This window comes from Castor canadensis, chromosome 1, assembly GCF_047511655.1.
Source record: "Castor canadensis chromosome 1, mCasCan1.hap1v2, whole genome shotgun sequence".
Taxonomy (NCBI): Eukaryota; Metazoa; Chordata; class Mammalia; order Rodentia; family Castoridae; genus Castor; species Castor canadensis.
The window spans coordinates 183,054,845-183,069,786 of record NC_133386.1 but is presented as its reverse complement, the minus strand read 5'-3'; the positions used below and the strand labels follow the sequence as shown (position 1 = coordinate 183,069,786).

At 43.3% G+C, this 14,942-nt stretch overlaps 1 protein-coding gene across 9 annotated transcripts in view; it reads left to right on the top strand.

The window, feature by feature from the left end:
• Nucleotides 1–13,838, top strand: part of Celf1 (CUGBP Elav-like family member 1) — a 75,868-nt gene extending 62,030 nt beyond the window's left edge. For 4 of the 9 annotated variants that reach the window (XM_020179105.2, XM_074045285.1, XM_020179106.2 and 1 more), the window contains 6 exons: nucleotides 2,103–2,178; nucleotides 3,670–3,798; nucleotides 4,167–4,280; nucleotides 5,085–5,270; nucleotides 6,814–6,957; nucleotides 7,381–13,838. In XM_020179105.2, coding sequence (XP_020034694.1) covers nucleotides 2,103–2,178; nucleotides 3,670–3,798; nucleotides 4,167–4,280; nucleotides 5,085–5,270; nucleotides 6,814–6,957; nucleotides 7,381–7,508 — 777 coding nt within the window. In that variant the 3' untranslated portion in view covers nucleotides 7,509–13,838. The remainder of the gene's footprint in view (nucleotides 1–2,102; nucleotides 2,179–3,669; nucleotides 3,799–4,166; nucleotides 4,281–5,084; nucleotides 5,271–6,813; nucleotides 6,958–7,380) is intronic. The other 5 variants (XM_074045306.1, XM_074045314.1, XM_074045329.1 and 2 more) reach the window with 5 other exon arrangements.
• The last annotated feature ends 1,104 nt before the right edge of the window (nucleotides 13,839–14,942 follow it).

Genomic DNA, 14,942 nt, shown 5'->3' with positions numbered 1-14,942 from the left:
TGTCTCAACAGCTGTAATCCTAGCTACTCAGGAGTCAGAGATCAGGAAGATCATGGTTCACAACCAGCCCTGGGTAAATAGTTTGTGAGACCTTATCTTTAAAAAAAAAAAAAAATCACAAAACCGGGCTGGTGGAGTGGCTCAAAGTGTGGGCCCTGAATTCAAACCTTAGTACTGCCCCCCCCCCAAAAGTCAAAGGTTGTTATATTTCATCAGATTACGTTTTTTTAGTGGTAGAACATTGCTTATAAGTTAAAAAATTCAGAGATTTTTAGTCTGCTAGAATGATGATGCTTTGAAAATGATCTCCCTGATCTGCATTTGCGTTCTGTAGAGTTTTTAAGCCCCTTTTAGGGGCAATTCCACATTTTGCTGCCATTGCCATGCCCCGCAAGTGTATAATATGGTATATGTTGAGAGCTATGGTCTCTGTTTCAGTTAGACATGATCCTGCCCTAAGAGTTGTTCTCATTTAGGGAGGAAGTGGAGGTACCAAATACAATATGCACAGTCCATCAGTTGGAACTGAACACATTATACGAGGTATATAAGAAGACAAAAATGAAGACATGTGGGTGCTAATGGACTGTGTAAATAATAGACCATCATCATTAATTATGAGGTTCTTTCTGGAATATGTGGACTTCAACCAGTTCATGTACTAGGGCAGTGATTGATTGTGGGATTGGGATTGTGGCTCCCTTTAAGAAGTGGTTAAAAAAAAATACATATATACATGTGCTTTTTTTTTTTTTTTCCCTTTTTTTTTTTTTTCATTCTCTTTCTGGAGGTTTGATGACCACCTGAAATCCATCCATGAACTCTGCCCTAGAAGGATTCATGATAGAGGAACCAGGTCACATGTTTTTAGAAACAGAAAGCAGTTTGAATAAAGGACCTAGTACAAAAATACTCTTTTCATATACATCAGTATTTGAGTTTGAATGGAACAGAGGTTCTCAGCAGGTTGATTTGAAACATGAAGGTTGTGATTTAACAAGGTTCAGAGTAAAGTCATATAGTTCCATAAGCTCACAGACAGGTCCTTTGGTTTTATTTGTTATGGGACAACCATTGGAAGGAAAAGTACACTGAACCTGCTATGGACTGATCCATTAATTGTTTGGTCAGTGCAACAGTGGAAGCAAATTTGGAGGGGAGGAGATGAATGAGGCTGGATAGATTTCGAATTTGAGCCAACTGATTAGTCATGGGTCCCTTGTGACTTGTACAAGGTGACTCCAAGAAATACCATGAAGCCAGTTGTGGTGGTGCATGGTAATTCGGCACTTTGGGAGGCTAAGACAAGTAGATCAGGTGTATCATGAGTTCAAGGCCAGCCTGGGTTATATTGCTAGACCCGTTTCAGAAAACAAAAACTGCTGGGCACTGATGGCTCAGTTACGTAATCCTAGCTATTTAGGTGGCATAGATCAGGAGTCACAGTTTGAAGCCAGCCCAGGCAAATAGTTCTTAAGACCCTATTTTGAAAAGACCTAACACAAAAAAGGGCTGGTGGAATTACTCAAGTGGTAGACTGCCTGCTTAGAAGCGTGAAGTTTTAAATTCAAACTCCAGCACTACCCAAAAAAACAAACAAAAACTGACCACAATAAATACCATGGAATGGTCAGGTGTGATATTTAAAGTAGTTGTCTGGGGGTAGAAATTGGGTATCCAGATGGAAACATTCTGCAAAATAAGATGTATTGGCCTTGATAAGGAGTGAGAACTTGGGAGAAGGGAGTTAGAAACGATACTTTTCATACATGGACACTAATACACCCAGCTCTGCAGGTGGTCGAGTATAGCTTTTTTCCCTGCACTATTTTTATCCTCTGATACGCAGCATTCTGCTGCCCAGAGATTTGAGTTTAACTCTGTATCCAGTGAATATATTGTCTTCTGGGCCAAGGCATTAGCTGTGTTGTTCTGTGCTGTCAAAAGCCTCATATTTCTGTTGTGTTGGCTTGGGATCTTGTCTTCGACTTTCTTCTTTCTGGGGGCCTCTGCACTCTCGCTTTGCTGTGCTGTAGAGTTATCCCAGATGCAGAACCAGCCCTCACTCTCACTCTTGTTCTGTTTTTTGGTGTAATGTCTAGCTTTATTTGCAGCTCCTTCAGCAGACTGCCTCCTCTGGGAACCTCAACACCCTGAGCAGCCTCCACCCAATGGGAGGTAAGTGTTTAACTGCTGTGGAGGAGTAGCAGTGCCCAGTTCAACAGATCCAGCTGCCAGCAGTCTGAGAGTGTTTGCACAAACAAAAACAATTTTTTTTTCACTCATTACATAAGATTCAACTGCCTTGTTTCTGTAAGGTAACTATTTTTAGTTGATGCCACATTCCTCTGAGGTTGTCTGGTGCCCCACATTTTTCTAAGTCACTGTTGGGGAAGAACATGGAAAAGAGCTTATTCACACTTCAGCTTGCTCTGAAAGGGAGAAAATTGTAGGAACGCCTTCATTATTTCCATAATAAAGTAACTTTCGGTGACTCTGAGGAAAGCATGGATGACTTCCATGTAAATAATTTACCCTGAAGCTGCTAGAATCCAGGTAGTTTATCTGTGTGTCTTGTACATGTCATTTGGTAGGGTGAATTTTGGCTCTTGTTGCTGTTAAGGTACACTGAAGACTTAATGACAGACACCTTGGGTTTATAACAAAATGGGGCTCTACAAACAGACTTGAACCAGGGGCCATCAAAAAAGTCTGTGGGGGCAGAGAGTGGAGCAGTTCCAAAGCTGCCTCTGCCTATACTTTCTGCAGTGAAGTAAGGCTAGACATGTACATTTGAGAAAGAGGGAGTCTTCAGTGAACTGAATTTTGTAGTTTGAGAATTTAGTTTGCTGTATTTTCAGAAAGTTGCTAGAGTGTAATGTATAGTGTATTTTTATTTAATTTATGCTCTCTACTCTTAATCTGACTTTCCATCTTCTAGTAAAATGTTTGCAACATCCACAATTCACTTTTTCCCCTTCTTCTAACTATGTTACCTAAATTCTACTAGCAAATCTTTCCATGTTTTTCTCCTGGCAGTTAATCTCTGCTGTTCAAGTGGCAGTGCTTTCTTTATTAGTTCTCCTGCTCTTTTCTCATATGTATTCTCTCCTGTTGCTCCCCCTTGGCCTTCTCAACCTCTGCTACATTTTCTGTTTGTTCCCCTCCATTGCACAGAACAAATCCCCTATAAAATGAGCATGAGGGGCTTGGATGCAGTCCCATACTGTGCCATAGGTTTTGGCATTGTTTCTTTGGGTTCATGCTCCTATGGCAGACCACAGACGTGCTCCTCATTGGTTTCCTAATTGCCTGCCCCTTTATTAAAGTTCACTTGAGCTGCTCACTTGAGCTATTGGATTAGCTAACTCTTCTCTGAGGAAACAATTTAAAGTTTCCTTTTTACCTCCTTTCTCTCCCTCACTTGCTTGAGCTGGGATTAAACCCAGAGCTGTATGCATGTTAAGCATACATAATCACTGAGTCATACTTCCTGCAATTTACAGTTTCTTAATGAGTGATGGCCAAACCTTTCTTAGCGCCCTGTAATATTGCTTGCAAGGCTTACCTAGAACAGTTCCTCTTCGTCTGGCACCAGTCTTCTGGCATTGTTTCGTAAATGTGAGGTACCCTTACCTGCTGGCTGATCTCTTCCTTTGGATGTTACAGGGTTAAATGCAATGCAGTTACAGAATTTGGCCGCACTAGCTGCGGCAGCTAGTGCAGCTCAGAATACACCAAGTGGTACCAATGCTCTCACTACATCCAGCAGTCCCCTCAGCGTACTCACCAGTTCAGGTAAGCATGTCACAGGACACATTGTGCTGTTGTGTGCCTTAGACAGGTCCTGTTTGAAGGCACAGGCCAAAGTTGTGAGTCCGTCATTTTGGAAAGAAATTAATGGCTGTATCCAGAGGGCTCAGATTATGAACAATAAAGTCTCAAATGTCATCTTCTGAGTTCAGAAAACTCTCGTAATTTGTAGTTTGCTATAACCATCATTTGTCTTTGTCCTGTAAGGATAGTTACTGGAATCAGCAACTGAAAACCTTTTTGCAAATAGTATCAAGTATTTGATAATTGAGTAATACCACTCTTGTGCTTTGAATCATGTTGACAAGGGAAAACAAGTGATGGCTTGAGTTTAATTCCTGGATTTTTAATAGCAGGGTCTTCACCTAGCTCCAGCAGCAGTAACTCTGTCAACCCTATAGCCTCACTTGGAGCCCTGCAGACATTAGCTGGAGCAACAGCTGGCCTCAACGTCGGGTCTTTGGCAGGTAAGGGGCAGCCCCTCGTTGTCATGAAGCCATTTCTTATGGAGGTGGCATATCTTAAACAACCCTGGTACAGGCTCAGGAAAATTAGAAATAATTGTGGAATTTTGAGTCAGACCTGAATTAAATCCCATCTCTGCCATACAGCTAGCTGTAACCTTGGATCACCTTTACGTGGTCATTTTCTCATCTGTGAAGTAAGAGTAATAGAATAGCTTAAGTGGTATTAAGAAGTTAAATGAGAGCATAGATAAAGTACTGGTGAGCACAGTGCCTGACACCTAGAATATGCTTAGTAAATGTTGGCTATTTTGATGATAGTGTTTTACCACTCTTTTTTCTTTTTTTTGAGGAAAGGGTGGTACTGGGGTTTAAACTCAGTGCTTCACACTTGCTAGGCAGCCACTGTACTGTTTAAGCCATACCTCCAGCCCTCACCCATATCGTACACGTGCATATCACATGCACCCTTTTTAGTCTCCAGCCCTGGGACTCTTTATTTTACCATATTCCAGCTCTATGTGAGAAAGTGGCAAAAAAACCCAGATATGTGTGAGTAGTGTCAGTTCTTCCACAGGCTGGAAAACAGTAATGGCATTTTTTTTAATGTCCACATTAGCAGCAAGGCCTGGTAAATGTGCTGAAATTTGACCAGTCATATGAATATTCCTCCTCAGAGAGAAACTAAGAGAAAATGAAAGGGCAAATTTTGGCATTTTCCCTCTTGCAGATGTCTCTAAATATACCTTTCTTTGGTATCAATTGTGTGGTTTTTAGTATGTTAATCCTGCTTTTCTTCCAACCAAGGGATGGCTGCTTTAAATGGTGGCCTGGGCAGCAGTGGCCTTTCTAATGGCACTGGGAGCACCATGGAGGCCCTCACCCAGGCCTACTCGGGTATTCAGCAATATGCTGCAGCAGCGCTCCCAACTCTGTACAACCAGAATCTGTTGACACAGCAGAGTATTGGTGCTGCTGGAAGCCAGAAGGAAGGTGAGTGCTAAGAGAGGCAGAGATTGGGGGGCAAGACAGAAGCTGAGAGAACCTTTTAGGTAGATGGCCAGACCAATATCTTCCTTTCTGACCAGTGTCAAAAGTAGACTGAGGAGCTGTGCAATGTGTGGTGTACTTTTGGATTATTTTCTGGATGTGGTTCAGGTCAGAACCTCTATACACTTTCCTAGGATGGGACTACAGTTTTTATATAAACAGATAGTCTTCCTGCAGTATCCTTTTTTTTTTTTTTTTTTGCTGTAATAGCAAAGGAGTCCTCCTTGCCTGATCTGAATCAGACACTTCACTACCCTAGAGATGTGGCAGTGGGGGAACTTCGCTCATGGTCCCACCTCCTTTTCTTTTTTTTGTTTTGCTGGGACTGATGTTTGAACTTAGGACTTCATGCTACCAAAGCTGGTGCTCCTCCAGCTCTCTCTTGAGCCAGTATTTTCCTTTTTTTGAGGTAGCATCTCCCTATATAACTCATGATCCTCCTCCTTCCACCTCACTAGTACTGGAATTATAGATATGTATCACCTTACCTAGCCTGAACCAATATTTTAGTGAAGACTGCAAAAATAGACATTAAGTAACCAGAAGGATGAGCTGTTTCAGATAGTGCCCTAAAAAGTGTCTTATGAGAAAGAGGGAGGTGGGTGACAGAGACACTGCATTTTAAATGGAAACCTCAAGGAAGCAAGCCACATAGAAGAAGCCACATAGAAGAAAAAAGAGAAATGGGAACAGAGGAATAGCAAATGCATAGGCCCCTAGGCAATAGTGGTCCTCTATGTGTTTGATAACTAGGGGGCCAAAGTGGCTAGAGAATGGCTAGTCTGTGATTGTCATAGAACTTCTTTGATTAGAAAACCACTGAGTATAAGTGATTGGATGAAGAAAGCATATTCTATTTATGAGCTCAGTGTTCATCACAAACACATCTTTACTGAAGTACAATTTGCATACAGTTAAATAAGTTTGGGTAAATTCACCTGTTTTAGTACATAGCTTCAGGAGCTTTGACAAACATACAGTTCTTTAACTACTACCACAACAAATGTAGAACATTTACACCACCACCACCTGTCCCCCAAAACTCCCTTATACCCCATTGCCATCATTTGCTGCTCCAAGTCATTCCTCTGCAACTACCAATCTATTTGCTATACATTTGATTTCTAGTCAAAATTTTTATTATAACCTCTTCTACCTCCTGTTGTTATTTCTTTGTCGCCTCCATTCTATCATACTGTTCTGCATAACACAGATCTGTTGTATTATTCATACACACACTCATCTGGCATGGTAGAACTCTTAATGTCCCTTCATGAGACGGAACATGACTGAACATGAGGAATGGAATCGATTTCAGTGATTACCTTTGGTTTCCCCACCTTGTGTTTAGAGAATCTGTTTAGTTCCCTCAGAGAATCTATTAGAATTGTGATGGTTTTAACATATATGGGAGTGGAAGAGCATTGATGTGGGATGATAAGCGTGCTTGACACTGATACTTTTCCAATTGTTGGGTATTTTGCAGGTCCAGAAGGAGCCAACCTGTTCATCTACCACCTGCCCCAGGAGTTTGGAGATCAGGACCTGTTGCAGATGTTTATGCCCTTTGGGAATGTCGTGTCTGCCAAGGTTTTTATTGACAAGCAGACAAACCTGAGCAAGTGTTTTGGTATGTTGACTTCTCTCCTGGTTTTAGGGTAGAATTAAGCAACAAAGAGAGAGGGGCTGACAGGAGGAGGGAGCTGGAATTTGGGCTGTTGTTTAACTTAGCCTTAGGCAGATCATGTGACCTCTTTGGGCCTCAGTTTCCTCACGTCTGTAGTGTAGGTAATGATTTCTGCCCACAATACTGCTCCAGAGGGAAAAATAATGTATGAAAATGGCATGCTAAAAAAGGGAAAGTATTGTGTAGATGTCAGATGGTATGTTAGGAACCTAATTTATTTCATGTGTTACCGTTTCCAGAGTTTTTTCCCTGCTGAGAAAAATTTGGACTTGAGACTAAGCACATAAGGGATCTTTTGCATAAGGTGAACTGAGATTCTCCTTGCCTCATTATGTCCCTCACCTAGGTTTCTGCTTGGACACACAGGTTTTGTAAGTTACGACAATCCTGTTTCGGCTCAAGCTGCCATCCAGTCCATGAATGGTTTTCAGATTGGCATGAAGCGACTTAAAGTGCAGCTCAAGCGTTCGAAGAATGACAGCAAGCCCTACTGAGCGTGCTCCCCTCTGAGACTGGAGTGAGAGGGTCTTCTGGTAAGTTGGGGAGGAGCACCCTTAAAATGATTCGAAGCCCTAAGGCTGTGTGTTGACAGCCCTGGACCCTGATCCCTGCCACTCTCGCAGGCACAGCTTGCCCTGAAGACTCAGCTACTGCCTTCTGTGGGAGTTTCGCTTCGTACAGAGGACAAGTTTGTGCTTTGGTTTCCAGTGTTTTACTTTGGAGTTTAGGTGCCATATCCTGAGTTGGGTTTTTTTGTTGTTTGTTTTTTTTGTTTTGTTTTGTTTTTAAAGTTTGCTGTGCTTGTAACCAGTGTGTTGAGAAGGACCAACACCAAACCACCCTGGTGGAGGGGGAAGAGGGAAATGTTTAAAAAAGATGATCACAATTTTCCCCAAACCACCCCAAGAGAAAGGACAAAGTGGAACAAAAAGTTGACCACCCCCCCGCCCCAGAATCTCCCTGAGTGCAAGGGTGGGTGAAATGAGAATTAACATCCAAGAGCTCCTGGGGTGGAGCAAACGCGTTGGCTGTGGAGGAGAGTGGGAGTGACTTGACTCCTGATGCCTTGGGAACTGGAGGCGGAAACTCTTCCATAGCTGTCTTCTATGAAAATTCTCAGTTTTTGCCACCTATTTTTCAGATTCTTGTCCTGGATTTCTGCCCCTTTTTCCTAAAAGGGGTCAGCAATTCTCTGGAAATATAGCCCCTCTTAAAATAGTCTGACATATGCAAAATGCAGAGAGACATCACCCATTACTGGCCTTGCCATCCTACCATTGGTATTGGATTGCCTTGCTTGGCTGGTGGCTATTTTGAAGAAGCAGCCAAAGAGGTCATTTTTTTAGTTTATTTCAACATCAAATTAGGCCATGGCCCATTTCCAACAGCTCCCTTTAAGAAGGCCTTTATGGAAGACATTGCCTGATTTACTTCCTTGAAGTTCACCACAGGAAGAAATATCACCTCCATCCCAAGCTGCAATTTTCTCATGAGGGCAGATCCAAGCAGCTCTTGCAGTATGTAGCTGAAGGGGGCACTTCTCCTGGACAGGGTGATCAAAAGCCATCTAGCTGGGGGAGGAGGAGCCTGCTGCTTGGTATACCTAAATCTGAAAGTCCCTTCAAGCCAGGATGCTGCATTTAACAGTGGCCAGAATTTGGTACTTAAGAAGATGCAGAAATCCACACCTGCCTCGTTGATTGAGGTGTACCAAAGGTAGTGTTCCCACAGAGATCTGGCAGGCCCTTCTAACCGCTCTAGCCCTATCCTCTAGCCCTATCTTCTGCCCTTGAGGACAGAGGAGAGTGCAGGACGTTTACAGCCTCCTTATGGATTTAGTGTTCATTTACCTCAGTATTACTGTATTCGTTTTTGTCCTCGTGCTTAAAGTTAGCTCCCTGCTGCCTCCCACAGGTCTTACTCCAGCTCTTACCTGTGACCCACACAGCCTCTGGACTCTGCCTCTGTTCCAAATGCAGTGGGGTGGAGAACCAGGAATGACACGCTGTGGGAATGTGCACCTGGGTAGAGGTAGTCCTGTTAGAATATGACTATTACCACAGCCAGGGACTGGGTTACTGGATTCCTGGAAGCTTAAACCTCACAAATATGAGTCCTGACCCTTAGCAGCAGAGATCAAAATAAAAGGGTTGGTTTGCTTTTAAGTCAGATGAGGCTCTCTCCTTGTCATGCTGTCCCTGTGGGTATGACATGCCCGTCTTGTTGTGCAGGTAGTTGTTGGGGTTGGATTGTCCCATCGAAGCTGGGACAGCTGTTCCCTTCTCATAGTAATAACTTGGGTGTGTTGTCCTCTAAGAAACGTCAAACATACTTCTTGAGCTGAACCACGTAAACTTGAATTCTGCACACTGAGAGAAATGTGTCCTGTGTTTCAAAGGATAAAACTGTTCTAAAGGCTTCCAGGGTCATGATGGGCTTTTTTTTTTTTTTAAATAAATGCAAAAATAAAATGAAAAAAAGAAAACAAAAAGAAAAAAAAGAAAAAAAAAAGAAAAAAAATGCTAGGTTGGGGAGGCGCTGTTCTGAATCCCAACCGGCTGGAACCAAGAATGTTGTTTCTATTTTTATAGAAGTTTTATACAGCTCCGGGGTGGAGAATATTTATTACCTAAATTATATCTCTGGAAAAGGCCAGGATTTTGTAGAATCCAGAATGTGATTGTTGTACACACAGGGTGCTGTGTATGATTGAAACTACTGACTTTCTGTGGCCGTTTGCAGCCCAGCTAACCTGCCCGAGGGGAAGGCTAATGTTAATGCTGTGAATTGGCAGAGAAGAGAGCTGTGCTCTACAGGGTGCTGCCGGTTCTGTGCTCCCTAACCTTCTGTTCTGTCTTCCTCCTTGGCCCCAACTCCCTGCCCCTTCCCCTTCTTCCCTTTCCCTCCTCCCCCATTTCACCATTTGTCCGTGGATTTGTCCTGGGCTATGGGACATTATAAAGCCACTTTCCTATTGACAAGAGGCAAAGGGGCAATCCACCACCTTTGGTACAGACCCAAGGCTTCATGCCTGCTTGTGGTTTCTTTTTCTAAAAGGAGTGCTTGCCCTAGTAGGGTCCTGGTCTGCTCAGGTAGCCAGCTAGTGAGACCACACACTTCTGTTCTCTCCTCCCTCTGACCAGTGCATTAGCACAACAGCAGCACTGCCCTTGAGCACAGTTCTCTCCCCAGGCCAAAGATGGTTTTGTGAAGAAGCTGCTTCCCTATAAATCTCACGATATGAAAGGGCTCAGCTCAGAGAGTGGAGACTCTTAAGTCGAGTCTTAAGCAATCCTTTTTGTTGTGTGGAGGTTTCACCTTACAATGTGTTTTCTGCTATAGTTTTCTTTCTTACTTGGGTTACATCATGAAATTGATTTGCCTTGAACGCAACCAAACCACTGTCTTCTGGGTTCCACATGAATGACCAGGGCCTACATGGAAGCTAAAGGCTTGGATTTCTTCGAACAAAGGGCCATCCGATAGGATCTTCCCCTAGAGAATTTTCCCCACCACAGCTAGCACCTCCCCCCACCCCTCCCCCACACACCTCTTGACCAGGGAATGGGAGAGAAGCTGAGGCCTCACTCTCCTGAAGACCTTTTTTTCCTTATGTGTTGGATGCTTCGCAGGAAATCCAAGCCTTAGGTTCCCTTCTGTCTCTGGCAATTGGATGTTTTCTTGACGTCCTCCATGTCCTTTTTGACTTTTCCCTGTGTCCATTGTTAGCATGTGCAAAAGTTCCCTATCATTACCCACCCCCCTACCCTGCCCCGCCTCCTCATTTCAGGGCTGTACACACAGTGAGTGTCCTGTTCTCTCTCTCTTTGTTTGGATGTATTGCTCTGTGTAACTCAGTGGGTCTCCCTCTTTCTGGTTTGTTTTTTTTTCTAGATTCCTGCCGTTTGTTCATCGTTGTGCCTAAAGCATGTCGATGTGGCGTCAAGTACATCGTCCAAATCCCTGTCTCTTCAGCTTCTCTGATGCTTGAACTCTCACCTTTGACCTTGTGTTGACCTTTGATGCTGACGTGTATTTTTATTATGTTTGTTTCTTTCTTTGTTTTTTCTTTTTTTCTTTCCTTTTTTTCCCTTTTGTGCTGCCAAAATTGGTTTTGCTAGAACGACTGCTGAAGGGGAAATATTTAAACTTGCATTTGAATATAAAAAAATCTATTTTTCTAGAACTTCATAAGATAACCACTTGATTTTGTGATTCCAATTCTTTGTAATTGTCTTCAGAGCAGCCCTACTAGCACATACCGTGTGGTGTTTGTATTTCTGTGAACACACAGCCAAGTCCGTTTCTAGGCTTTGTTTCTCTGTGTGCTTAGTTTTAAAGACAACTTTGAAGTAAACAATGAAATAAAAAGATGTCACTAAACCTTTGAGGCTCCTGAGCACATTTTGCTGATATAGTTCGGGGCTTGAGGAGACCGCATGTGTTGTTCTTATTTTTGTTTTTTCTGAGTTCTCGACTGCAGAAAACACCTGAATTCCCTTCCATTTTGACTGGAAGGCTGCAGTTTGGCCCCCCCAGCCAGCCCTTTTTCTTTATAGTTCTTCCCTGGAGTGACCCTTTGGGGAAGCCTTGGGTCCCTCTTGCCGCCTTCCCCTCAGCCCTGTCGGGCCCACCTCCATGCTTGTCCCTACAGTCTCCACAGCAAAATGTGATAATTTGAACTTTTTGTTTTTGTATTGTTTTTGTTTTGAATTTTTTTCTTTCTAAGATTATGCCCAAAAAAAAAAACAAAAACAAGTTTTGCATGTTTCCTGCTGTTTCTTCACACCTTCGTATATATCACCTTCACCTCTCTGTTTTCTATAGTTTGTGCAAAAACTGACTGATTTAAAAGGGTTTCAAATAAGCTGTTTTAAATTGTTGTGGGATTGATTTTTTTCCCCAAGAATGTACTGTTTATTTTGAAGTGGCAACTTTCTCCTCTATTGCCCTTAGAGTGTTTGCCTGTGCACTTAGACTGTCACCTCTTGTGGCCTCCAGATCTCAGTACAGTGCCCAGGAGGCTGGCTGATCTGCTCAGAGGGGTGGGAGGGGGCCTAGAGAGGCATGAGAAGCAGAGATAGAGTGCTAAGGTGGCTGCAGATGGGCAGGAGTCTTAGTGCGTTAGGGCAGCTCCCAGAGGAGGGAAGGTGCTCCTTAACCACCCATAGGAGGCCATCCACGCACTAAGCGCCAATACACTTGCTAGCGCTTTTCCTAGGTGACAAGCACAATTCTAGTCTTCACACTGTTTACAGCCCTGGACACCAGCCACTCACACTGGCTCTTCTTCACCACAGGCTCTGCTCTTGCTTAGCTAGTGAGGTGGGGGTGGGGGTGAGGGCGGAGATTTGTTTTTTAAATTGGGTGAAGAGCCAAATAGCTATGGTCCCTGGGTGTCAGGCCAGCCAGTTCTTTGGTTCCCTGAGGAGTTACCCTCTTCTCTTGTAGCACCGTCCAGCCTCAGGGTCTTGGGAACTTGAGGAAGAATGTGAGTGGAGGGGGAGAGGCCAAAGAAGATAAGTATGCAGGAATGGATCTGTGGAGAGAAGAGGTAGCAGGGGAGGTGTTTGACAGAGCCCACCCAGACCTCCATGCTGGTGGGAGGGAGATCTGGAAAGCAGAATTGTCAAGGGTGGTGAGGTACAGCAAGGGACTTTTTTTTGGGGGGGGGGGTAGAAACACTGTAGCATCATCCATGCTAAGGTTGACAGAGGAAGGGATCCCATCAGAATTTCTGCTCTGGAACCCAGCAGGTTGCCCAGTATTGTGCTTGAGACCACTCTTACTAGGAGGAAAGGGCAGCCAAGTGGAGGCCCAGTGTATGTAGGCTGCTTGATTTCCTGGAAGGGTGATTGGTTGGAAAGAGGCCAGAAGCCCTAGCCTGAGAGACTGCTGTGCGCCCCACAGTCTGACTGCACAGAGCCGCCTCTGTTGGCAGGAGGCGTTGAGGCTCCTGTGTATTGAGAAGCTGTGTTTGCCAATATATTTTGCTTTCAATTCCAAGAGGAGCTCTGGGAAAACCTGTGGATAAAACCAAATGCCAAACGTTGGACATTGTTTCCTTTTCCTTTTCTCTCTCTGATTGTTTTAATTGTTCTGTGGTGGTTTTAATGGATTTGAGACCCTGGAGCGGCAGCTGCCTTTCTGATTTCCAGCTGCCTTTTGTGAATAATTTAAAAAGAAAAAAAAAAAAGAAACTTTACATTTTGGAGACAAACCTGTGTGAGTTTTTTATTGGTACAAACGTTGTATTTAACACTAGGGGTTTTGTACAGTTTTTTGCCTTTTCTACTAGAAAACAATGTAAAGTGATTTCACAATGTGAAGAGAAAAAAAATTGCCACTATGACCAAACGCACAGTCTGTTCTGCAGCAACAACGGGATTTAATCAACTCAAAGTCGTGATTCAGCCGTAGAAATGCTTTTCCTTGACCTTGTTTGAGCTTTCCTTTCTTTCCTGTTTTGATTTGCAAAAGAAAATGTCTTTTTTGTGTGGACTTGTGTTGTACTCTGTAGAGAATTATGGATTTTGCTTTAATGGTTTTTTTAAAAAGGCAAGAAGAGCCCTTATTGCTTTTCTTACCTAATCACAGAGTTTGTGTAGTGGATTAAAAAAAGAAAAAAAGTTGTTACAAGTTTGGAGCAAAGGAATATGTGTTTAAAAGAATTCTCCTTTTTTTGTGTGTTTTTCCTTTTGTCCCAATGGGGAACCTAAATCTGTTTTAATTGCACAGACACACGGACAAAAAGTCATTTTGTATCTGCCAAGTGTGGTACCTTCCTTTGTTTATTTGCTATTAAACTGTTTGAGAAAAACTGATGCTGTCTTCAGAGTTGTTGATTACTAGAGTCAGAGTTGGGGTGACCTCCTGAAGCAGCCGGAGAGTCCCTGATCAGGTTTCATCTTGATGTTCCTGATGGTGTGCCCGTGTGCCACTGAGTTCACCCAAAGCCCCTGAAGGCAAACAATTTCTCTCCAAACTTCTGCGTGCTTGATCTCCCTTGTGTTCTTCTAGGAGTCCCCCACAGCTATGGAAACACCTTAAACCTTTTGGCACCTTAGTTTTTGTACATTCTCAGTAGTAATTACCATACACAGAACTGGTTGAGAAATGTTATTGTCATAATCCCTACTCTGGTGTTGTAGAATGAATCCTAGATCACTTCAGCCTTCCTCTCCAAACCATTGAGGCTCTGAGCCAAAGTGCTTAACTACTAAGATTCCATTAGAGTTTACTCTGCAGCGATTCTAAATCACTCTCCAAGTGAGGCCCTACACCTAGGGCCACCTCAGACCTGTGGCAACTTCAAGGTCAGTTAGCCACAGGCCCAGGATCTCAGGTTCTCTAGCTGAAGAATGAACCTTACTCAGTCTTTTACGGTTCCTCCTTACATGAAGACTTCAGGAACTCCAAAAAGGCCAGCCCTCATGGAGCCTGTCTGGAAGCCGTGTGAGAATCAACTAAATTGAGTCTTTTCTATCAAAGAGCTAGCTCAGTCTGCAGAGCATTAGACTCTAAGTCTCAGGGTCCTGGATTTGACCCCTTTCCCCAAATATCACACTGTGGAATATGTCTGTCATTGGTGGATATTAGCTAATTTCCCGAGTTGTGTGCTTGGCATGTCACCTGGCTGTAAAGTTTGCGTTTAAGCAGAGAATTGTCATCGAATGTCCTTAAACTCAAACTGCTAGTTTTAGGATAATCATTATCCAAAGAAATGTGTATTTCAAAATCCCCTTGACCCACGGTTTAATTATGTACTTGGTGCTGCCATTTCAAGTCAAATAGTCATTTCAGGCCTCAGTTTCCCCAGAATCCTAGAATTCCAGCCTTTGTCTTTGAGTATACCAACCAAGTTAAGTTTCTGCCCATGCTTTCCAAACATGTCTTCTTTTCCCCTGTGCCCTCCCCTAAACCTCAGC